At 36.5% G+C, this 24,507-nt stretch overlaps 3 protein-coding genes across 3 annotated transcripts; 1 reads left to right on the top strand and 2 right to left on the bottom strand.

The window, feature by feature from the left end:
* Positions 1-3,554: 3,554 nt before the first annotated feature.
* Positions 3,555-5,324, bottom strand: LOC136821995 (uncharacterized). The gene is made up of 4 exons (XM_067078211.1): positions 5,017-5,324; positions 4,561-4,762; positions 4,073-4,213; positions 3,555-3,833 (listed from the first exon to the last, which is right to left on the bottom strand). Exons 2-4 carry the CDS (start codon positions 4,640-4,642, stop codon positions 3,664-3,666), a joined length of 393 nt encoding a protein of 130 aa, XP_066934312.1. The 5' UTR covers positions 4,643-4,762; positions 5,017-5,324; the 3' UTR covers positions 3,555-3,663.
* Positions 5,325-7,215: 1,891 nt separating this feature from the next.
* Positions 7,216-9,345, top strand: LOC136821992 (uncharacterized). Its single transcript, XM_067078209.1, has one exon. The coding sequence runs from the start codon at positions 7,248-7,250 to the stop codon at positions 9,045-9,047; it is 1,800 nt and encodes a 599-aa protein (XP_066934310.1). The 5' UTR covers positions 7,216-7,247; the 3' UTR covers positions 9,048-9,345.
* Positions 9,340-12,248, bottom strand: LOC136821994 (uncharacterized). Its single transcript, XM_067078210.1, has 3 exons — positions 11,971-12,248; positions 11,391-11,872; positions 9,340-10,823 (listed from the first exon to the last, which is right to left on the bottom strand). Exons 1-3 carry the CDS (start codon positions 12,102-12,104, stop codon positions 9,721-9,723), a joined length of 1,719 nt encoding a protein of 572 aa, XP_066934311.1. The 5' UTR covers positions 12,105-12,248; the 3' UTR covers positions 9,340-9,720.
* Between the last annotated feature and the right edge of the window lie 12,259 nt (positions 12,249-24,507).

Below are 24,507 nucleotides of genomic sequence, written 5' to 3'. Positions count from 1 at the left end.
TGACCAAGCCTGGTCGCTCCCACATAAATCTCCTCGTCTTTGATAGTTGTCAGTTAGTTCTCATGAGTGTCGACCACATCCTACAGCCCCCACTTCAAGGCCTATGTACTTAAGCTCTCAACATTCGCTGGCGGTCTTTTGTACTATGTAGTCATATCCTATCCTAACCCCTAAGACAAGTCTCTTTCGTGCTTTCGATTTTTTTTCTATTACCAAGGGTCATGCAATACATAATCAAAGTTGATTTTGTCGGATTTCTCCTTTGTCTTTATGTCGAAACTCGTTTGCAATGGCTGTGGATCCAGTATTCGCATTCTTTTTCTTTGCAACACATCCAAGGGGCATCCGTCAGCCAAATGACGACGCCTGAGCCATTTTAGGGTTCCTTTCTGTTCCTTTTTGTCTCATATAATTCTCAACGAGCCAGTAATGATTAAATCAAGAAGAATTTATCTATAAAATGTTTGAATGAATTGATTGCATGAAACTGAATTCCATGGTGACAGACAAATCCACACTGTAAAAATCAAATATTTTATCTCAAATCTAGAACTGTTTTTCTAACCTGGAAATTGATAATGGAAGAGATGTTTATCTCAAAACAAGATTTTTTTATCTTATCGATCAAGACATGTTTTTCTTGAAATAGGTTTTCTTTTTCTTGTATTACATAATGATTTTGCCAGAAAAAATTTGCCCAGTCTACGCACCAACAAAACACCCAGTCAACGAAATATCGTTAAAACATTGACCCAACAAAATGAGAGTTTGATCAAACAATCTGGCTGGTTCTGCCAAAGTATCCTTCTGATTGTTGTCTAGGAGTGCCTGGCGCTCTAACTCTATCATGTCCCAAATAATACATACTGGACCCAATACTGCATGGATATTATCGTGTATGCTTTTGAGCATTTTGTCCTTAGCAAGGACATCTATTTTGGAATGCTCTTGTAATAATTCCTTTATTTGAATGTCCAAAAATTGGAACATTCTTGATGTTAATCGGAGTAGGTGACTCGTCCAAGATTTTCTCTTTAATCTGGCGATTATAACGTGGTTCGAAAGGTACTTATTCAGATAAATAGCCTGGGCTTCTCTCAACTCCAGGTCCTACCTTCTTCATCTTCGTTGAGCTCGTATCTCACTAATTTTGGAGCTGGTGGCAGGTCATCCAAAGGCAAAGCAGATCTCTTCCCAGTAGAAGCAGTAGTAATGGTAAGAGGTGTCGAAGTTTGCTGATTCGTAGTGGCTACAGAAGTAGAGGCATTCTCTCCATCAGTATTTGCTGATTCAGTAGATTGATGAGATGCTTTTGAGGTTCTACGAAAAATACGAGAAAATATATTGAAATCCCCAATCAAGTAATGATTGAAATTAATAACACATACTGGTTGGCGTCATCAATCGTGTCGATTTCCCCGTTCTGGTCGCGGGCAGATCCATGTGGCACCACGACAAACTCCTCAGCAGACAAGCCACGATCGGCATCTGCAACAAAGCCGTACTGAAAACGTGTTAGTTAAAATGGTACTGTTTAAAAAAATGTTCTATATCCTAAAAGCAATCTAACAAATACAATATACTATGGTATGGTATATAGTACTGAATGTTGAAACAAAAAATAATATCTATTCAGTCTAAATCACAGAAATTTAATCCTCCTGTTTACACGGGGAATGACGATATTTTTATGAAAAATACAAAATAGGTGATATAAAATCGCCTAAACAAAAGTATACAACACACAATTTTTTAATAAGCAACTCAAATTTTAGTGTCAGCCTTCGATGCTCAATTTCTAAGAAATTTGCCTAGACCACCCCTGATATTATACCATATTTATGCTAACACGGTCAAGGGCTACTTAAATCTTTTACTTTAGGAGATAGTTAAAGAAATGTTGATTACAGAGCTCGGGCCTTAACAACCTGGTTGCTTAGAAAAAGGTGTGTGTTGTTCTCAACGAAGGTATTTCAAAACAATTTGGTCTCGAAGAAGCAAAAATGGTCAAATAGCCCCTTAAATTAATCCAATCTGCAGACAACATTGTTTCCTCAACTCAGAAAAATACCTTTCCAGCATAGTTGTATTCAAAAAGAAATTTTTTGCCTGAAAATTAATTTTCCAGCACCCGTAAGTAATATTTGTATACTCCCTCCTGAATTTCGGAGAGTCACAGTTTTTCCAGCAAACAAGCGTTAAATTTATTGCTAAGTTACAACAAGTTATTAATCCCGTCATAGATACTAACTGGAAGTTGTATTAGCTGGTACATCATAATTAACAAGAGCTTGTGGAAAATATTATCCAGATTCTGCCTAGAATTTGCTGGTGTTTTTAGTGGCCAGCATTTGCTGGTGTTTTTGAAAAAGTGTGTGGCCAGCATTTGCTGGTGTTTTCACAAAATTGTGTGGCCAGCATTTGCTGGTGTTTTCACAAAAGTGTGTGGCCAACACTTGCTGGTGTTTCTGAAAAATTGTGTGGCCAGCATTTGCTGGTGTTTTCCCCGAAATGTGTGGCCAAAATTAGCTGATGTTTTTAGTGGCCAAGATTTGATTGCGTTTTCACAAAATTGTATGGCCAGCATTTGCTAGTATTTTCGAAAAAATATGTGCTGTTTCCTGGTGTTTTTACTATTCAGACTTTCAAATATAATACATCTTTTCATAAATTACGTTACAAACATTACTTGTCTTGCTTGTTTTTGACATGGGACATAATCACCATGGCAATTGTTTGAATACGAGGCAAGTGATGTTCGTGACGTAATTTATGAAAAGGTCTATATGGTGCTCGAAATGTATAAACATGATGTATTCTTTTTTCGGGGGATTTAACTTACTTATCACCATAATGGTGTTAATGAATTTTTGTAGCAAGCAGTAAGTTTTTGTTGAGGCTTAGCTGTTCATATTCTTTCAGCACGTCGAGTCTAGTTGTTCTTAATGTGTTCTTATTGTTCCGAATTTTGAGCCTCATGCAGTTTTTACACAAGAAAGAAAGTTTACTTCAAAACACTTAACACAATTAAAACAAGGACGAAGGCAAACGGAAAACAAAAACAACTGAATGGACTGCATCCCGTATACCCGTATATGACTCTTGTCAAAAACAAGGAAGATATTCATCCTTTATGAACGAAGGGCCCTTAGCAAATCAGCAATTGCTGATCGCTATTCTATTCAATTTTTTTGTTTTTCCGAAAAAAGTTGCTTTATCAACCTATCAATAAGGCAATTAATTAATGATAAGATATTCTAAACAAAAAGACAGACACAACTTTAGATTTTGATTTTTGAGATAAATTATTTAATGGCAATTATTCTAATATAAAATTATTTTGGAATATTGAAAATATATCTGGTGTAAAAGAATAATTATAGTACAAGATAAAGCATTTACACTACAAAAGCCCAACAGATTACTAAGCAAAATAAAAACGAGATGCTTTAAAAATGTTAATATTATGTACATTGATTTAAAGAACAAACAATGAAAATCTTTCTCCTTTGAGAGACAGGAAGGCATAAAAATTTGGAACGGTTTCGCACCACTAAAATCTTTCTACAAAATTTTAATCTAATTCATTTCTCATTTTGAAAGGCTTCTAACAAAAAATATATTAAAATAAAACCTGAGAAAAAAATTAATCATTATATATAATCAGGTAGTTTTGTTCACCGTTTCGTTGCTCTCGAGACTCTCAAGTACATCTTGCTCGAAATTAACATCGTCCGTGGAGAGACTGTACGCAATTTCCAACTCTTTCAGGTCGTTATCGATGAGCACTATGCTGTTATTTACATTGTTTAGAATTTCAGAGATTGTGTTACCTATAACAAACAGATAAAAAAGTGGTTGATCATTCATTCTAAGGTATTTGAAGTATTATTTTAGCATCAAGTGTAGATCCCCATATTATCAAAACTCAATTTTCTTCCAGTACGAAAAAGAATACATATGATATATCTAGACTTTCTATTTTGAATTTTATAGTCCCTTTATAGGGGGCCCTTTATAGATTCTTTCTCGGGATGTTCGCCAAATGAAAACTAATAGAATAAAAATTTACCATTGTTATTAAATATATGAACGAATAAGCCATTAACACAACCATCAAGTTTATTGATCTCTTCCAAATAGTGTCCATTGGTTGCTGTAAACCGTTTGCTTGGTTTTGTAGTTCTTCCAACAACCATCAAGACGGACTTTCCTAAAAAGGTCACAGAAAAATACCTGATACAGCCTCTGTAAGATGAAAAATAGGTGCACCATTAGAAAACCTTCCTTACAGTCGGTGAATGAATGCGATTATAATCGATCTATTTTTATTTGGATAATTGTTAGCGATTGCGTCAAAGTAATGAAATAGAGCGCTTGTTCGAAAGCCGCAGTTTCTTTTCTTACTCTACTCAAGGCAAAAAACGATCGACATTTTTAAGTGTTTTGAGAGTAGTGGTAGCACTATTTAATCGAAGTCTGTAAAAAGGCATTATCCAAATGAAAATGGAAGGAAGGACTATAAGTATGTAAGTACAGTATGTGTAGCTATGTACTAACCATTTTCTTCGGTAACCAGGACTTCTCTGTAGTTTAGTTTTGCACTTGTAAGAATAGCCTTTAGTTTCAAAGTCAATGGCATCCATTCCTCTGTATCAGGGTTCACTATAAAAGTGATTTGATGGTCACCGATTTCACCCGAAAGCACATTGACCGAAATGTATTGTCGAACCAAATCGTCATAAAAATGTTCTGGGTGATCCTAAAAGTAAAGTTAAAAAATGTATAGTCGAGGTTGTTGAAAAACGCCCTTTTGCACATGTAGGATTCTTAGCACTAAAATTGTGCATTCTGCAAACTTTGCTTGGATTTGAATTCTAAAACTATAAGGGAATCTTTGTTTGTACGTAGAGGAAAATGGTAAATAGCACCGAGACAATGAATAATTAAGTTAAAAGATCAAAGATATTGAAGGAAGTTTATCTTTTTTACATAAGAAAAAACATAGATGCTTACTGTCTTGGTGTTCACAATCAACTTTTTGATCGGTTGCTCCAAGGAACGAATTTTATCGAAGCAAGGTCTTGGCGAGTTCAAGTCTATCTCCAAAAGCTCAATATTACGTTCTTCTTTTTCTGTGTCCTTTAAAACACCTCGAATGAATGTCTTAAACGAGTCTGGAATAGGTTTCCCGCGTTTTACTCGTCCTGAGAAATGGGTGTAAGATTCTTCTTCTGCGAATATAGGGTAGCTAAGGGAGCGGTCATAAAGTATCTACTAGAGGGGGGTGGAGGATATTTTGAAAAATCCAAAAAAAATTTCGCACCCCCCCCCTAAGCCCTCAAAAAAAATTTCGAACCCCCCCCCCCCCTCATAAGGCCCAATTTTTTTTTCGCACCCCCCCCCCCAAACTAAGAAAATCTTTACGTGAAAAAGAATTCATCCAGATGCGGTACAAAGAGTATTATTTTGTTGTATGACAGTTTTTTTATGTCAAAATAAGGTAAGGGAGATAGTAGTTTAGCCCTGTTAAGTTAAAGTATAACAGGGTTAAGACAAGAATCATCAAGTGGTTTTCTCTGAGCTTCTGTAAAATTTGGAAAAAAATACGGCTTATTTTCCCCAGTAGCGACCTGGCTTAATTTTCTGGGGGTACAAACTATGAAATTGGCGCCCCTGGTATTTTCTGTCCTTACTTGCGCCCTCCATTATTAAGTGAAAATATTAAACTGTAAGAGCAGTATGGTTGAAAGTAACGCCCGGAATCTTTGAGTCAAGAAACTTGGAATTTGTTTTTTGTAATTTGAAATGTTAAGGTGTTTTGACATTAGCGGATGCTAAGGAGGCGCAACCATGGTTTGCGCCGACGGGCAAAAATTTCAATATTTTTCACCACCATTTTAGCTAAAAAACACTTCGTTTTGACAAATTTCTTTTAAGAAGTACTTTTTCAAACCACCCTGATGAGCTGTGAGAGCCACTAATCTACTTCCGTCGCCTAGCTCAATGTTACAAACCAAAAGGGCAAGGCGATGATGCCCAAATAATGCCATTAGGAAATGTACATATATCCAATAAGATAAATTATGAGTTGTCGGCCGTAAGGCCGAAAAATTTTTGAAATCTTCAAACGTAAAACTATGAAATTAGACTTCCTACATTTTCTCTTGAGTTTCCCAAAAAAATTTGGAAAAATTTGCCTTCTTGTTGATTTGCTTCGGCTCTGAGAAGCAGTCCTCCAGAATTGCTCTTACTTCTTCTGACGGAAGATTACGAAGCTCTTTAAACTGGCTCATTTTACACTCAAACTTGTTGGTGTTGTTGTAAACCGTCATGATATTGATGACGTTTTCGACAATCTTTTCATCCATTTTTGCAATTGCGAAATAATATTCTAACGTGGATTCCTAGAAAAATGGAGATTGAATGAAGAAGAAATGTGGTCAATAATTGTTGTCTTTTAACTCGCAAAAACTACAAGTTCGAGTTTAGGAGAATCCCATCTAGTAAAAAGGCAAGGTACAAGGCATAATGTTGATAAGAAGCTCGCAAGAACATTACTTACTCTGGGAAATTTTTTTACCATTTTAATCCGACTCAGAAACAACAGAATTTAACCGTCTAGCAGAAACACAAAACAGAAAATTTCAATTAACTGACACAAGATACGAAGAAAATATCCAAACAAAAGAAACCGTTTCAATAGTCCAGGACAATTTCACATTATTCATCTTCCATGCTGTCCAAAGATGCACAAAAATCTCCCCAATTTTTCTTCCAAATTTCTTTCAGTTCTTCCTGAACATTTTCCATATCTTCCTCTCCCAGGACTGCAAATTGCCAAAATGTGAGCACCGCTGACCAACACAGGGGATAATTCAAATCCATCAAATAATAATGGAAGAAAAATGTGATAACAGCACGCTCAATTTCATAAGCCTCCAATTTAGCCAGTAGTTTCCTGTAGGACAGGATGTCTGCCATTATTTGGTACCCTGGTTGCAGTTCAAAGATCTAGCCGTCATTAACAGTACCTCTCCCTCCATTAGCTTCCAGAGAACTTGGAGAATTAAACATACGGAAACACCGTGAAATATTCTTTAAATAAACTAATACACAGATTTCATAAGTAGCTTGTTGCTACGGTTACGGTTCCGTGTGAAAATATCATGAAAATTTCGATCAAAATTTTCATAATGGTGGTTTTAGTCAAGCGAAGCAGGCTGTGTTTCACTGGAAAGCTCAAAATGTCTTATCATTGTATTGTTATTGGTTGCCAAAATGGATCTTACAAGCTGAAGAAGTGGAAGAAAGTGAACATCAATCATGTCGAAGAGCCACCTTTCCAACTTTTTCCGGTCCCAACCCTCAAAAAGCACCCAGAGAAAAGGTCAATCTGGAGGAGAAACATTAATCGTTTGGCTCCAGGATCAAAGAATAAACTTCTGGACCCAAGTAAGGATGCAAGGGTTTGCAGTGAACATTTTGTTGACGGAAGGCCCACAGAGCAGCATCCTTATCCAACGAAGAACATGGGGTATGACTTTGAAAAGAGGAGCAAAAGATTTAACAGTGAGTCTCTGCCATCATCTTCATCATCTCTACTACTACCCACTTGTACAAAAAGAAGAAAATCATCTCTTGATTTATCAGAAAAACATCAACCTGATCCTGAATTGAAAACTCCAAAAACCAACAACAGTAAACAACAAACTCAATTGATGACTTTTTTATCAAAACTTTCACCAAAACAAAACCTTGTAAAGGGAAAAGCTGACGACGAGAAAACAACAGCAAATTGCTCACAACAACCTATTGACCAACCTGCTACTACATCAAATTCTGAATGTCATGATGCTGATGCTGATGCGACTGCTGTTGATTTTGATGTTTTTATTTCGCTTGATGATGAGGATGCTGATTTGTCGTCACCACCACGTCAACTTTCACCAAAACAAAACCTTGAGTCTAACAGTCTTGTTGAAGATGCTGGACCGTCAACATCTACGTTCTTGTCATCAACTCATAGCATGACTTCCACACCTGAGCAACACCAGTCTGATCAACCTAAAAATTACAATGTAAAGAATTACCTCGGTAGATCTTTTCAAGGGACATTTTATAAAAAACTTATTAAATCTGATAAAAAGTGCAATTTCTATACTAATATTTCAAGCAGAGCACTATTCGAGGCCCTCTTCAAGGTCATCTGGCCATACACAAGGAAAAGGTACAGTTCTAACCAAAACAACAACAAGAAAAGCAAAAAGTCAACAAAAACTGGTCGTCAGAAAATTTTAAGTGGCATTGATGAAATGCTTCTAACGATGATGAAGCTGAAATTGGGGCTATATTTTGAAGATTTGGGTGATAGGTTTGGCATCAGTACATCAACTGCCTCCAGAACATTTACATGCTGGATACGTGCAATGGCACTGTGCCTAAATTCACTGATCTACATGCCTGATGAGGAGGTTATTAGAGCAACACTTCCCTCCAAGTTTTCATCCTGCTCAGATGTAGTGTCTATTATTGATTGCTCTGAAATTTTCATTCAAACGCCGAAAGACTTAGAACTACAAGCTGCCACATGGTCGGAATACAAACACCATAACACTGTAAAATTTTTAATATCAACTACACCTAACTCATTTATTACATTTGTCTCCGAGCCTTACACTGGTCGAATATCTGATAAAGCTATCACAAATGATACAGGATTTCTTGATACCGTACCTTCACACACACGTATAATGGCAGACAAGGGTTTTAATATCCAAGATGAGTGTGTTGCTAGGCTTATCCATTTCCTTGTGCCTCCTGGACGAAGAGGCTCAGCACAAATGACCCCAAATGAAGTTAAGACTACCACCCAAGTAGGAAAACTGAGAATCCTTGTCGAACAGGTTATTAGACGTGTTAAAACATTTCGCATCATTGCTGAGGAAGTACCTCTTTCCTTGGTTGAACATTTGAATGATATTTTGATTGTTTGTTGTGGACTGTCCAACTTGAAAGGTCCAATTATTAAAGATCGTGATATTTAAAATTTTTCATGTTTTAACTTATATATGTTTTTTTTAACAGATATTTTACAAATAAAAATGTTTCATAAGCAACAAATATATTTTGTTAAACAAAAATGGATACCAAGGGAAAATATATCCTCTGTCTGAAAAAGCAACTAAGCTACAGCAGAAATTTGTAGAACCCTGTACACAACTTACACAATACTTTGAGGATATGTTTTCATATACACCTTAATATATTATACACATTTTTAAACATTTAAAAAATCTTGCTTTTAACAACAAGAAAGTCAACAATATAAAGCTTCTTGAAAAACTAAACCACTTCTGTATATTTGAGGAATAAAAAGTAGAAAAAATACTATTAATCTAGTTTTACTCTTCAAAAATCAAATATAAACAAGTTGAAAGTCTTAGAATTATAAGTCGTTGTTGAATTTAAATTCTAGGAGTTACTTTTTATTCTTTTGTTAGTACAATGTCAATTTTCTGTTGAATAGGCACTTTCCCAAGTCTACCAAGAGTAAAAGTATCATCATTACTTCCAACTTTTTCTTCTGGTTTTTCGATTAATAATTTTCCATTGTCTGCTTCATTCATTCGATAAACATTTTTAAATAAAAGTTCTGGTACCATGTATGTTCTCCAAAATTCATCAAGATTTTTTAAAACAGAGTCCCAAAAGTCTTTATCAAAGTAGATACGTGAGCAATGATATCCTTTGAGTGTTAGGACAAAAAAAGTCTGTGTAACTTCGCTTGGTGAGTGCCATTTGACCTTGTATTTGACAATAATATTCACTAGAAATATTCAAAATATCTTTACCGTTGATACTTTTTAAATGTTTGTAATTAGATGACGTTGGAGCTTGATTTCTTATGGAACCTGGACATTTTATCTCTACCAGTCCTAATCCATGACAATCACATTCAACCAGTAGATCTGGTGAAGCCCCAATCCATGGATGAGACTCCAAGATAACCAGTCCACTTTCCTTTACTTTCAGATTTTTGTGTGTTTTAGCGTTTTTAGACCTGTATATCTTTTTTGCATGCATCTCCATACTGATTCCGAATCTCATGTCATCTGATAGTGGTTTTTCAATGTATCCCATGAGGTCAGATACAAGCTTTGTATGATCTTTATTTTCATCCCTTTTAAGAGAGTTCATTTTTGTGTAAACTCGTCGAAATTTCGAGGCTGTAATTCGTCCTTTCCTTTGAGCGAACCATACTTTACTACTGCTTTGTTTTTCGGTCAAAATACACACAGATTTCATGTCTTCAACAGTCATTGATTTTATTTTATTGATATATTGTGCTGCACATTTGTCTCCATCTTTTTCATTAGCATATGTTATGGATTTATTAGCGATTTCTTCCAAAGTTTCAACGTGTTTTGTATTTTTATGTTTGATTTTTCTAGGTTTTTCTTTGCCTTCATATGTTTCAATAAATGTAGATTGTGGGACAATTTGTCTCGTTGCATTGAAGAGTTTCATTCTCATTAATTTTTTGTTTGCTATATTCATTTTGAGAGGGCTTGGGGCTGGGTTATAGTTAATTCTAGCTTGTTGAGCTGCTTTTTTCTTTTTCAACGATGATTGCTCAGAAAATCTCTTGTCTAATCGATCCTGTTTGATCAAAAAATTCGATAGTTTTCCTGGTTTTACTTGCTTTTTGGTTTTTGGTCTGTTCCAATCACTAGGGATATCTGTACATGTTTCTTGAGTAATGCCCTGTAAGACTGCTGCCTCCACACGAAATAGAAGCCCTGCGACATGATTGCAGCTCCCTGAAAAGAAAAAAAGAGGAAAAAAGTAGCTTGTGGGAAGCAAAATCTCCCTCTATATAACATGAAACGTCGAGGGTAGAATTTTTCATTATTTACAAAAGTATAAAAAAATTCCAGACAAGGTTTCAGACGGCTTTTGATTTGTTTTGATTTTCTACGATTTTGATTGGATAACAGAAACATAAACAAATGTTTGGGTTTCCCTTTCAACGCTTTAATAGCTCTCTGATTGGATAATTCGATTCAGAGGAAATCCCATAGAAATTCCATAAATTCCGATGCATAAACAAATGTTTGGGTTTCCCTTTCAACGCTTTAATAGCTCTCTGATTGGATAATTCGATTCAGAGGAAATCCCATAGAAATTCCATAAATTCCGATGCCCATTGTTTTGAAATAAGCGGTGAATACTGATTGGTTTATAAATATTTCTCGCAATTTGATTGGTTTAAAAACAAAAGAAAGCAGCTAGTATTCTCAGAAATTCTAAACTTTTTTTTTACTATCAGAAAAAAACATGAAGTGAAAGTTTTTTTATTTTATGAAGTGAAAAGTTTTTTTATTTACCTAGCAATCCTGCAGTACAAGTGCAATAACCAGCCATTATCTTCCCTCCAGTGTCTGTTTTCGTCTTTTTTTCGACTACACACCACACATCATACTGCTTGTTGTTGAGTCTTTGTGAAGGAACACATTTAGCTTTTAAAACACAGTATTTTGACAGTGGACTGATCTGATTTATAGACACTTCTCCAAGAAATCCATTTGAAAAATATCTAAAAGCTTTTCCTTCCTTGTACTCGCACTCAACTCGTTGCCACAAATCCTGTTTCGAGATGACTGATTTGTAATAATATGAAATGTCCATGAAATAAATGCTGGGCCATGTCTTAATTCCTTGTTCTTCTCCAACCCAACCAGCTTTCATAGTCATAGGATCTGACAAGGATAAGTCCTCGAACTTCTTCTTGTATTCGGACAATAAAGTCCTTTGGCGATGCTCTAATTCGATGTCGACTGGCACATTTTCTTCATATGCTGTAAATGCCCTGAAGAAATGAAAAAGGATGGACTTTAGAGCTGCACTCCAGTTGTAAGAACTAGTAGTAATGCTAGAGATAAATACCATGAAAATAGCATGTCTTACCTTGCTACGAGAGTCTCGAAAGATCCAACAGTTGATTTCTTCCTCAATTCTAGGTACTGCTTTAAAGCAATAGTGCTAAAAAGTCGAAAATACTCTATTGTATGCTCTTTTTCTAAAGCTAATGGTTCATCCATTTTGCTGCAAACTACTACCGTCGCCTACGAGTTTCCACTTTCGTTTTCAATTTTGATCGAAATTTTCATGATATTTTCACACGGAACCGTAACCGTAGCAACAAGCTACTTATGAAATCCGTGTATTAAACTAATAATAAACTCTTTAAATATCGAGTCAAGCATGGTTGGTATTACAACATACCTGTAATTTCTTGTACGGTGCCAAATTCCACCACTTCCACCTTAACCATCTTCCTCTTCCAAACCACTTGGATCTTATCCCCGACTTGAGCTCCTTTGTAATACGATGCCCAATCCGACTTATAATTATTTTCGTTAAGAAACTTATAACACAGCACTTGATCACTCATTTTGATTATTGAAAAATTCGATTAAAAAGTTACAAAGTTGTAATAATACTAACCAACGAAACACTCAAAGCGACTCAGAGAAAGCAGTTTCCCGCCAAAAATCTTTTTTTTTGTCAAGCACAGTTTGTTGATTGTATGCAAGCCATTTTCCTTTATATCTATACTTTACCCAACCTGTCTTGTTTTTTTTTATAATCAATATCAGTCATATATGGAGGATTAACATGCTAGTAAATGTTATGGATAATAACACTGAAGTTGCTCTTAAATACTAAAAAACTGCCATAAAATAAAACTCTTTATATCTCTCTAAAATAAGAACAAATAATGTCGTTTTTGGGTTTAAAGTAAAATGAAATAAATAACGAAAGATGTACGTGGTTGATCAAAATCATTCACTGTTGATCAATCTTCACTATCAGCTGCTTCATCCATCCGAGCTAGCTTCGACTGGAAATATACATATCCCTAAATCAAAAGAATTCTTTACGATTAATTTCAAATGAATAATCATCTTTAGCTCGAAAATAGTTTCTCGGAATGTATCATAAAATGGGAAAAATAAAAAAAACTGGCAGTAGAGAAAATAGGCGAATGACTAAACATCTGGAAACACCGTGAAATATTCTTACTTAAAACTCGAGTCAAGCACGGTTGGTCGATTAAATGGAAGCCGTTTTCCCTTATATCTACAATTTCGTTCATAATATAATGAGAATTTTTGATTTTTACCACAGCTTGAACCTGTCTTCCCCCTTCCCCCCTTACTACAATGCTGAAGGAAGACTCTGCCAGTCCTTTTAGGCTTGAATCTTCATATCCAGCATTGTAGTAAAGGGGGAGGGGGTATTTTCGATAAAATTGACTGTAATTTTGAAAATTCTCATAATTAATGCACAAAGTTGTCTATTTTTTTAAAAAAAAAATTGAAAGGACTCTCCCTACTGCGTGGTAAAAAAATTTTTTTAAAGTGCGTCTGCAGTGCTCTGCACGTGGTCGCGAGTCAATAATGGCGATTTTTCCATAATGGCGGACTTGGAAAATAACAAATCACAGCAAAAGTCATGGGAAGCAACTTCCAAAGCTGCAAAGTTGAAAATAGCTAACTCTACTCTACTGGTCTATAAACTTCAATTACATACATAAAACTATTTACATCTTCTTCATATAAGACAAATAAAAACAGTCGTCGGTTATTGTTCTTTTGATGTTGGCAATTGAATTTTTGTTGTTTGTTTTCTTGTTATATTGACCTTTACGTTACTTACTGAGACCTTACGTTACTTGCTTTTAACTCGGTTCCTTATTAAGAATTTGTTGCACGGTGGACGGGCGTCCACCGTTAACATTAAGAGATAATATTTTTTTAGACTTATATTTTTATGGTGGACACCCGTCCACCGTGAAAAATTTTTTTTTCCCTAAAAAACAAAATTTCTCAGCTGTGCCACAAAAAAATAATTAAGCAGATTTGAGCAGGGCACAGACTGTAATTATGATGTTGATATTCTCATAGCTATATTTTTTACAGGCTATGTCCTGGTTTTTTATTGTGTTATTTTTTAGCATTTGGAGTGTATATATTTGGAGTTATTTATTTCCTTGCAAGAATACTATAAAAAAGCAAACCTGTTACTATACTTAGTACTTGGTTCTTTGTCCACCATTCTTGATGATAAGGTCTATCCGCTTGTCCATACTCTCAATGGTCTTGTTGATCGGTTCAACCGGGAACTCCATCATAGTCTTCTGAACGCGGGCCACAAATTCTTCTTCTGTCTCCGAAGTGATCTTTCCATCAAGGGCCTGACGCTTTAATTCCTTCCCAACAAGATGAAAAAAGTTTTCTATCGGGTTCACATCCGGGGACCGAGCAGGGATGCAGAAGAGATGGCCACCCAGACGACCAATGCTGCTCTTGTGGCGCGCTTTGAATTCTGAACGGGGCACCCATCCTGCAGGATCCTTTTTGCCTTCGGGTTGTTGCTCAATGAAAATGCCAGAGGGAAATCACGCCTCACCATCCTTGCAAATTTATATCCATTCAGTCGGAAATCAAATTCTTTGCACAACACCACCCCTTTGTTGTATGAAATTGCGACCATAAACTTCTTCTGGGTTGTTCCCTCCTTGCTGCCCTTGGTGGTACACCCAAAACTCAACCCTTCATTTTTCGTTCTCCACTCTCTCGCTCTCGGGGTCCTTGCCTGATCCAGTGGGTTCTTTTTGTAAACAAATCCTGTCGCGTCTAAGTAAAAACTGATACCTTCCTTCCAAAAGTTTGGTCCCAATCCCAACCGCTTAACTTTCTTTGCAAATTTGAGCCTCTTTACCAGGTCTTCTTTCTTCAAAACTCCCTTTCTTCTAGTGTTGCGGTAGCAATAGCCCATTCTTCTGAGGTAACGCCGAAACGTTGAATTGCTGGTCTTCTGTCCTGTGCTATGCGCTTGCAGTTTTATTGAAGAGAAAGCCCCCTCACTGCTTCGCAGGACAGAGATCTGTCTCTTCACCACCCGCAAGTCACGGTCATCCAACAAGCGCGGTCTGCCTTTGTTCCATACACGTTTGTCATGAGGATCTGTTCCATCAAGCGGCTGTTTCGCATGTTTGTACAGCGTTGACACAGGAATATTTGCAAAGCCAGGGAATCTCTTCTTGTCATTAATGATCGTCTTGACTTTGACACCACCATACTGCACCAGTGCCCTCAGTTGACAAGATTGCCAATATGATAATCTATCTGGCATCTTTGTTACTTTACTTACTTGTGTTACTTGTGTAGGTATATATTTGTATTGATTTATTATCTATTTTTGATATCTAGCTAAAAATAAAGAAAAAAATAATTAAATGTGTAAAGCGCAACAAAAATAAGCCGATGAACTTAACACGATAAATTCACATTTCCAAAACAGAGTCTTAAACATCTAAAAATGAGTCATTTATTATTCACCCTGACCAGCCAGTAAAGCAATAAAGACCATAAGTAATGCTAGAAGACACCTCATACAAATCCAAGCACTCATAGATACCTATATTAAAAAAAAAAATTTTCAAAATTAGTTCAAAAAATTTCTAAGTCCTTGAAAAATAAAGACAATTTCGTTCATAATATAATGAGAATTTTTGATTTTTACCACAGCTTGAACCTGTCTTCCCCCTTCCCCCTTTACTACAATGCTGAAGGAAGACTCTGCCAGTCCTTTTAGGCTTGAATCTTCATATCCAGCATTGTAGTAAGGGGGGAGGGGGTATTTTCGATAAAGTTGACTGTAATTTTGAAAATTCTCATAATTAATGCACAAAGTTGTCTATTTTTTTAAAAAAAAAATTGAAAGGACTCTCCCTACTGCGTGGTAAAAAAATTTTTTTAAAGTGCGTCTGCAGTGCTCTGCACGTGGTCGCGAGTCAATAATGGCGATTTTTCCATAATGGCGGACTTGGAAAATAACAAATCACAGCAAAAGTCATGGGAAGCAACTTCCAAAGCTGCAAAGTTGAAAATAGCTAACTCTACTGGTCTATAAACTTCAATTTACATAAAACTATTTACATCTTCTTCATATAAGACAAATAAAAACAGGTCTATAGCCTTTTATACACAATATTTACATTTTAGTGACAAAAAAACTAAGCAATTATTAAGAATTTGTTGCACGGTGGACGGGCGTCCACCGTTAACATTAAGAGATAATATTTTTTTAGACTTATATTTTTATGGTGGACACCCGTCCACCGTGAAAAATTTTTTTTCCCTAAAAAACAAAATTTCTCAGCTGTGCCACAAAAAAATAATTAAGCAGATTTGAGCAGGGCACAGACTGTAATTATGATGTTGATATTCTCATAGCTATATTTTTTACAGGCTATGTCCTGGTTTTTATTGTGTTATTTTTTAGCATTTGGAGTGTATATATTTGGAGTTATTTATTTCCTTGCAAGAATACTATAAAAAAGCAAACCTGTTACTATACTTAGTACTTGGTTCTTTGTCCACCATTCTTGATGATAAGGTCTATCCGCTTGTCCATACTCTCAATGGTCTTGTTGATCGGTTCAACCGGGAACTCCATCATAGTCTTCTGAACGCGGGCCACAAATTCTTCTTCTGTCTCCGAAGTGATCTTTCCATCAAGGGCCTGACGCTTTAATTCCTTCCCAACAAGATGAAAAAAGTTTTCTATCGGGTTCACATCCGGGGACCGAGCAGGGATGCAGAAGAGATGGCCACCCAGACGACCAATTGCTCTTGTGGCGCGCTTTGAATTCTGAACGGGGCACCCATCCTGCAGGATCCTTTTTGCCTTCGGGTTGTTGCTCAATGAAAATGCCAGAGGGAAATCACGCCTCACCATCCTTGCAAATTTATATCCATTCAGTCGGAAATCAAATTCTTTGCACAACACCACCCCTTTGTTGTATGAAATTGCGACCATAAACTTCTTCTGGGTTGTTCCCTCCTTGCTGCCCTTGGTGGTACACCCAAAACTCAACCCTTCATTTTTCGTTCTCCACTCTCTCTCGCTCTCGGGGTCCTTGCCTGATCCAGTGGGTTCTTTTTGTAAACAAATCCTGTCGCGTCTAAGTAAAAACTGATACCTTCCTTCCAAAAGTTTGGTCCCAATCCCAACCGCTTAACTTTCTTTGCAAATTTGAGCCTCTTTACCAGGTCTTCTTTCTTCAAAACTCCCTTTCTTCTAGTGTTGCGGTAGCCATAGCCCATTCTTCTGAGGTAACGTCGAAACGTTGAATTGCTGGTCTTCTGTCCTGTGCTATGCGCTTGCAGTTTTATTGAAGAGAAAGCCCCCTCACTGCTTCGCAGGACAGAGATCTGTCTCTTCACCACCCGCAAGTCACGGTCATCCAACAAGCGCGGTCTGCCTTTGTTCCATACACGTTTGTCATGAGGATCTGTTCCATCAAGCGGCTGTTTCGCATGTTTGTACAGCGTTGACACAGGAATATTTGCAAAGCCAGGGAATCTCTTCTTGTCATTAATGATCGTCTTGACTTTGACACCACCATACTGCACCAGTGCCCTCAGTTGACAAGATTGCCAATATGATAATCTATCTGGCATCTTTGTTACTTTACTTACTTGTGTTACTTGTGTAGGTATATATTTGTATTGATTTATTATCTATTTTTGATATCTAGCTAAAAATAAAGAAAAAATAATTAAATGTGTAAAGCGCAACAAAAATAAGCCGATGAACTTAACACGATAAATTCACATTTCCAAAACAAAGTCTTAAACATCTAAAAATGAGTCATTTATTATTCACCCTGACCAGCCAGTAAAGCAATAAAGACCATAAGTAATGCTAGAAGACACCTCATACAAATCCAAGCACTCATAGATACCTATATTAAAAAAAAAAAATTTTCAAAATTAGTTCAAAAAATTTCTAAGTCCTTGAAAAATAAAGACAATTTCGTTCATAATATAATGAGAATTTTTGATTTTTACCACAGCTTGAACCTGTGTCCCCCTTCCCCCCTTCCCCCCTTACTACAATGCTGAAGGAAGACTCTGCCAGTCCTTTTAGGCTTGAATCTTCATATCCAGCATTGTAGTAAGGGGGGAGGGGGTATTTTCGATAAAGTTGACTGTAATTTTGAAAATTCTCATAATTAATGCACAAAGTTGTCTATTTTTTTAAAAAAAAAAATTGAAAGGACTCTCCCTACTGCGTGGTAAAAAAATTTTTTTAAAGTGCGTCTGCAGTGCTCTGCACGTGGTCGCGAGTCAATAATGGCGATTTTTCCATAATGGCGGACTTGGAAAATAACAAATCACAGCAAAAGTCATGGGAAGCAACTTCCAAAGCTGCAAAGTTGAAAATAGCTAACTCTACTGGTCTATAAACTTCAATTTACATAAAACTATTTACATCTTCTTCATATAAGACAAATAAAAACAGTCGTCGGTTATTGTTCTTTTGATGTTGGCAATTGAATTTTTGTTGTTGTTCTTGTTATATTACCTTTACGTTACTTACTGAGACCTTACGTTACTTGCTTTTAACTCGGTTCCTTATTAAGAATTTGTTGCACGGTGGACGGGCGTCCACCGTTAACATTAAGAGATAATATTTTTTTAGACTTATATTTTTATGGTGGACACCCGTCCACCGTGAAAAATTTTTTTTCCCTAAAAAACAAAATTTCTCAGCTGTGCCACAAAAAAATAATTAAGCAGATTTGAGCAGGGCACAGACTGTAATTATGATGTTGATATTCTCATAGCTATATTTTTTACAGGCTATGTCCTGGTTTTTATTGTGTTATTTTTTTAGCATTTGGAGTGTATATATTTGGAGTTATTTATTTCCTTGCAAGAATACTATAAAAAAAGCAAACCTGTTACTATACTTAGTACTTGGTTCTTTGTCCACCATTCTTGATGATAAGGTCTATCCGCTTGTCCATACTCTCAATGGTCTTGTTGATCGGTTCAACCGGGAACTCCATCATAGTCTTCTGAACGCGGGCCACAAATTCTTCTTCTGTCTCCGAAGTGATCTTTCCATCAAGGGCCTGACGCTTTAATTCCTTCCCAACAAGATGAAAAAAGTTTTCTATCGGGTTCACATCCGGGGACCGAGCAGGGATGCAGAAGAGATGGCCACCCAGACGACCAATTGCTCTTGTGGCGCGCTTTGAATTCTGAACGGGGCACCCATCCTGCAGGATCCTTTTTGCCTTCGGGTTGTTGCTCAATGAAAATGCCAGAGGGAAATCACGCCTCACCATCCTTGCAAATTTATATCCATTCAGTCGGAAATCAAATTCTTTGCACAACACCACCCCTTTGTTGTATGAAATTGCGACCATAAACTTCTTCTGGGTTGTTCCCTCCTTGCTGCCCTTGGTGGTACACCCAAAACTCAACCCTTCATTTTTCGTTCTCTCCACTCTCTCGCTCTCGGGGTCCTTGCCTGATCCAGTGGGTTCTTTTTGTAAACAAATCCTGTCGCGTCTAAGTAAAAAACTGATACCTTCCTTCCAAAAGTTTGGTCCCAATCCCAACCGCTTAACTTTCTTTGCAAATTTGAGCCTCTTTACCAGGTCTTCTTTCTTCAAAAACTCCCTTTCTTCTAGTGTTGCGGTAGCCATAGCCCATTCTTCTGAGGTAACGTCGAAACGTTGAATTGCTGGTCTTCTGTCCTGTGCTATGCGCTTGCAGTTTTATTGAAGAGAAAGCCCCCTCACTGCTTCGCAGGACAGAGATCTGTCTCTTCACCACCCGCAAGTCACGGTCATCCAACAAGCGCGGTCTGCCTTTGTTCCATACACGTTTGTCATGAGGATCTGTTCCATCAAGCGGCTGTTTCGCATGTTTGTACAGCGTTGACACAGGAATATTTGCAAAGCCAGGGAATCTCTTCTTGTCATTAATGATCGTCTTGACTTTGACACCACCATACTGCACCAGTGCCCTCAGTTGACAAGATTGCCAATATGATAATCTATCTGGCATCTTTGTTACTTTACTTACTTGTGTTACTTGTGTAGGTATATATTTGTATTGATTTATTATCTATTTTTGATATCTAGCTAAAAATAAAGAAAAAATAAAGAAAAAATAATTAAATGTGTAAAGCGCAACAAAAATAAGCCGATGAACTTAACACGATAAATTCACATTTCCAAAACAGAGTCTTAAACATCTAAAAATGAGTCATTTATTATTCACCCTGACCAGCCAGTAAAGCAATAAAGACCATAAGTAATGCTAGAAGACACCTCATACAAATCCAAGCACTCATAGATACCTATATTAAAAAAAAAAATTTTCAAAATTAGTTCAAAAAATTTCTAAGTCCTTGAAAAATAAAGACAATTTCGTTCATAATATAATGAGAATTTTTGATTTTTACCACAGCTTGAACCTGTCTTCCCCCTTCCCCCCTTACTACAATGCTGAAGGAAGACTCTGCCAGTCCTTTTAGGCTTGAATCTTCATATCCAGCATTGTAGTAAGGGGGGAGGGGGTATTTTCGATAAAGTTGACTGTAATTTTGAAAATTCTCATAATTAATGCACAAAGTTGTCTATTTTTTTAAAAAAAAAATTGAAAGGACTCTCCCTACTGCGTGGTAAAAAAAAAATTTTTTTAAAGTGCGTCTGCAGTGCTCTGCACGTGGTCGCGAGTCAATAATGGCGATTTTTCCATAATGGCGGACTTGGAAAATAACAAATCACAGCAAAAGTCATGGGAAGCAACTTCCAAAGCTGCAAAGTTGAAAATAGCTAACTCTACTGGTCTATAAACTTCAATTTACATAAAACTATTTACATCTTCTTCATATAAGACAAATAAAAACAGGTCGGTTAGCCTTTTGATGTTGGCAATTGAATTTGTTGTTGTTCTTGTTATATTACCTTTACGTTACTTACTGAGACCTTACGTTACTTGCTTTTAACTCGGTTCCTTATTAAGAATTTGTTGCACGGTGGACGGGCGTCCACCGTTAACATTAAGAGATAATATTTTTTTAGACTTATATTTTTATGGTGGACACCCGTCCACCGTGAAAAATTTTTTTTTCCCTAAAAAACAAAATTTCTCAGCTGTGCCACAAAAAAATAATTAAGCAGATTTGAGCAGGGCACAGACTGTAATTATGATGTTGATATTCTCATAGCTATATTTTTTACAGGCTATGTCCTGGTTTTTATTGTGTTATTTTTTAGCATTTGGAGTGTATATATTTGGAGTTATTTATTTCCTTGCAAGAATACTATAAAAAAGCAAACCTGTTACTATACTTAGTACTTGGTTCTTTGTCCACCATTCTTGATGATAAGGTCTATCCGCTTGTCCATACTCTCAATGGTCTTGTTGATCGGTTCAACCGGGAACTCCATCATAGTCTTCTGAACGCGGGCCACAAATTCTTCTTCTGTCTCCGAAGTGATCTTTCCATCAAGGGCCTGACGCTTTAATTCCTTCCCAACAAGATGAAAAAAGTTTTCTATCGGGTTCACATCCGGGGACCGAGCAGGGATGCAGAAGAGATGGCCACCCAGACGACCAATTGCTCTTGTGGCGCGCTTTGAATTCTGAACGGGGCACCCATCCTGCAGGATCCTTTTTGCCTTCGGGTTGTTGCTCAATGAAAATGCCAGAGGGAAATCACGCCTCACCATCCTTGCAAATTTATATCCATTCAGTCGGAAATCAAATTCTTTGCACAACACCACCCCTTTGTTGTATGAAATTGCGACCATAAACTTCTTCTGGGTTGTTCCCTCCTTGCTGCCCTTGGTGGTACACCCAAAACTCAACCCTTCATTTTTCGTTCTCCACTCTCTCGCTCTCGGGGTCCTTGCCTGATCCAGTGGGTTCTTTTTGTAAACAAATCCTGTCGCGTCTAAGTAAAAACTGATACCTTCCTTCCAAAAGTTTGGTCCCAATCCCAACCGCTTAACTTTCTTTGCAAATTTGAGCCTCTTTACCAGGTCTTCTTTCTTCAAAACTCCCTTTCTTCTAGTGTTGCGGTAGCCATAGCCCATTCTTCTGAGGTAACGTCGAAACGTTGAATTGCTGGTCTTCTGTCCTGTGCTATGCGCTTGCAGTTTTATTGAAGAGAAAAGCCCCCTCACTGCTTCGCAGGACAGAGATCTGTCTCTCTCACCACCCGCAAGTCACGGTCATCCAACAAGCGCGGTCTGCCTTTGTTCCATACACGTTTGTCATGAGGATCTGTTCCATCAAGCGGCTGTTTCGCATGTTTGTACAGCGTTGACACAGGAATATTTGCAAAGCCAGGGAATCTCTTCTTGTCATTAATGATCGTCTTGACTTTGACACCACCATACTGCACCAGTGCCCTCAGTTGACAAGATTGCCAATATGATAATCTATCTGGCATCTTTGTTACTTTACTTACTTGTGTTACTTGTGTAGGTATATATTTGTATTGATTTATTATCTATTTTTGATATCTAGCTAAAAATAAAGAAAAAATAATTAAATGTGTAAAGCGCAACAAAAATAAGCCGATGAACTTAACACGATAAATTCACATTTCCAAAACAGAGTCTTAAACATCTAAAAATGAGTCATTTATTATTCACCCTGACCAGCCAGTAAAGCAATAAAGACCATAAGTAATGCTAGAAGACACCTCATACAAATCCAAGCACTCATAGATACCTATATTAAAAAAAAAAATTTTCCAAAATTAGTTCAAAAAATTTCTAAGTCCTTGAAAAATAAAGACAATTTCGTTCATAATATAATGAGAATTTTTGATTTTTACCACAGCTTGAACCTGTCTTCCCCCCCCCCTTACTACAATGCTGAAGGAAGACTCTGCCAGTCCTTTTAGGCTTGAATCTTCATATCCAGCATTGTAGTAAGGGGGGAGGGGGTATTTTCGATAAAATTGACTGTAATTTTGAAAATTCTCATAATTAATGCACAAAGTTGTATACTTTGTCCAACTTGCAGTAGATTTTTAATTGAATAAAGAATTGTACTTACGATTAATGTTCATTTTTTCTAGTAGTAAAATTATGAGCCGAGCATCAAATCAGTACAGAGATATAGTATGAAATCTTGTTATTTTGATTGGTTAAAAATTTAAGAGTAATCAAGTTTCTCGTTTTCATGAAATTAAATCTACTCAATATTTTCCAAAACAGCTTCGGTGCAAGAACCACCTTTTTCAGCCAAAGATGTCATTTTTGTCGCAAATTTCAAGCAGATGTCAGATTCATTCGCGTTATCAAATCCAATCAGTAATTCTTTTAATCGAACTTTGAATACTCACTTTTGAGCCCGAGCATTGCACAATGGTGTATTTTCTTTTGTACGTCTGCGAGATAAAAGAATACCAAAAAAAGAACATGAGAAGTACTTCGAAATTATGTTCTGACATCATCTTTTCAATTTCTTCTTTCGATAATTCCTAGTGTTACCGCGACACAAAATCCAACGATAATTCAAAGAATCATTATTTTGCTATGCCAAATTTTAAGTACTGAAAAACCTAAAACGTTCAGTGTTCAAAATGAAAAATCTATTTTCTCCATGGTCAAAACCCTCAAGGTAATCAACACAACTGACAATCTTTCTTTTTGTCAAGCACAATTGTATGGAAGCCGTTTTCCCTTAGAACTATACTTTACCCAACCTGGGGTACATTTTTAATTGAATAAAGGATATTTCACCTCTTCAAAGAAGAAAACATTACTTGATTCAAAGTCTATACCTTCGACATCTACTTCTTCTGGTTCAGTAGTCTCAAGAGATTCAAAAATCTACAAAGAAGAGAAAATTCAATAAACTTTTGATACCTCTCTCGCCCTTAAATATCAACCGATATTCACAAACAGGGTATAGTTCAGACTTCTTTGAAATAATCTTATTAACAAACCTTTTGAGAAGTACTAGCAATTTCCATTGTCGAATTCTGAGATTCTCTATTATCCATTGAAATGTTCTATAAAAATAGAATACTTTTGATAAGCCTATGCACTATAACCAATTATTAAGTAACCAATTAATCTGAAAAGATGATAAAATAACTTTGATAAGCGGCGAATTAGACTATAGTTATACCAACCCTCTTTCTAAATCGGTTCTTTGGAGTATTTTGGTCCTGATATTCTTTGTTTTCTAAGGTTTCCATAAGCTGAAGAGGTACAACAAAAATTTATCATGTTTAGGACACCTTTGTTTGTTAGAACTTTTTGTCTTACAACATGCACAAGTATTTGTCTAAAATAGCAGTTAGTTTAGCCTGAAATTAATACTAAGTCGTCATCACATTCAGTCTCTTTAAAATTAAAAAGTACTCTTGCTTCTTCTTAATATTTTCATTATTGTCCTTATTTCCACCACTACTACATTTGTGTTTGTCATAGAAGTCTTGTCTTGAGAACGCCTTTCACATGTGCTGCATTTCAACTCCTTCTTTAATTTTGCATGTACATTCTTAATATGTCGTTTCAGATGCCACACTTTGGGAAATACTTTGCTGCATTGACTGCATTCTAGTGACTCTTTCTGTTTGCACTTGTGATTTTTCAGATAC

The sequence above is a fragment of the Clytia hemisphaerica genome, unplaced genomic scaffold (genome assembly GCF_902728285.1).
Source record: "Clytia hemisphaerica strain Z4C2 unplaced genomic scaffold, Clytia hemisphaerica genome assembly, whole genome shotgun sequence".
NCBI classification, from domain to species: Eukaryota; Metazoa; Cnidaria; class Hydrozoa; order Leptothecata; family Clytiidae; genus Clytia; species Clytia hemisphaerica.
This window is presented reverse-complemented; position numbering and strand designations above follow the sequence as displayed.

Coding starts and splice junctions, on each gene's coding strand:
- LOC136821995 (XM_067078211.1), bottom strand. CDS start 4,642: ATGCCATTGACTTTGAAACTAAAGGCTATTCTTACAAGTGCAAAACTA. Junction 4,214..4,560: donor CCTGGTTACCGAAGAAAATG/GTTAGTACATAG, acceptor TGACCTTTTTAG/GAAAGTCCGTCTTGATGGTT. Junction 3,834..4,072: donor TCATATATTTAATAACAATG/GTAAATTTTTAT, acceptor TGTTTGTTATAG/GTAACACAATCTCTGAAATT.
- LOC136821992 (XM_067078209.1), top strand. CDS start 7,248: ATGTCTTATCATTGTATTGTTATTGGTTGCCAAAATGGATCTTACAAG.
- LOC136821994 (XM_067078210.1), bottom strand. CDS start 12,104: ATGGATGAACCATTAGCTTTAGAAAAAGAGCATACAATAGAGTATTTT. Junction 11,873..11,970: donor TTCGAGACTCTCGTAGCAAG/GTAAGACATGCT, acceptor TCATTTCTTCAG/GGCATTTACAGCATATGAAG. Junction 10,824..11,390: donor TTGTACTGCAGGATTGCTAG/GTAAATAAAAAA, acceptor TTTTCTTTTCAG/GGAGCTGCAATCATGTCGCA.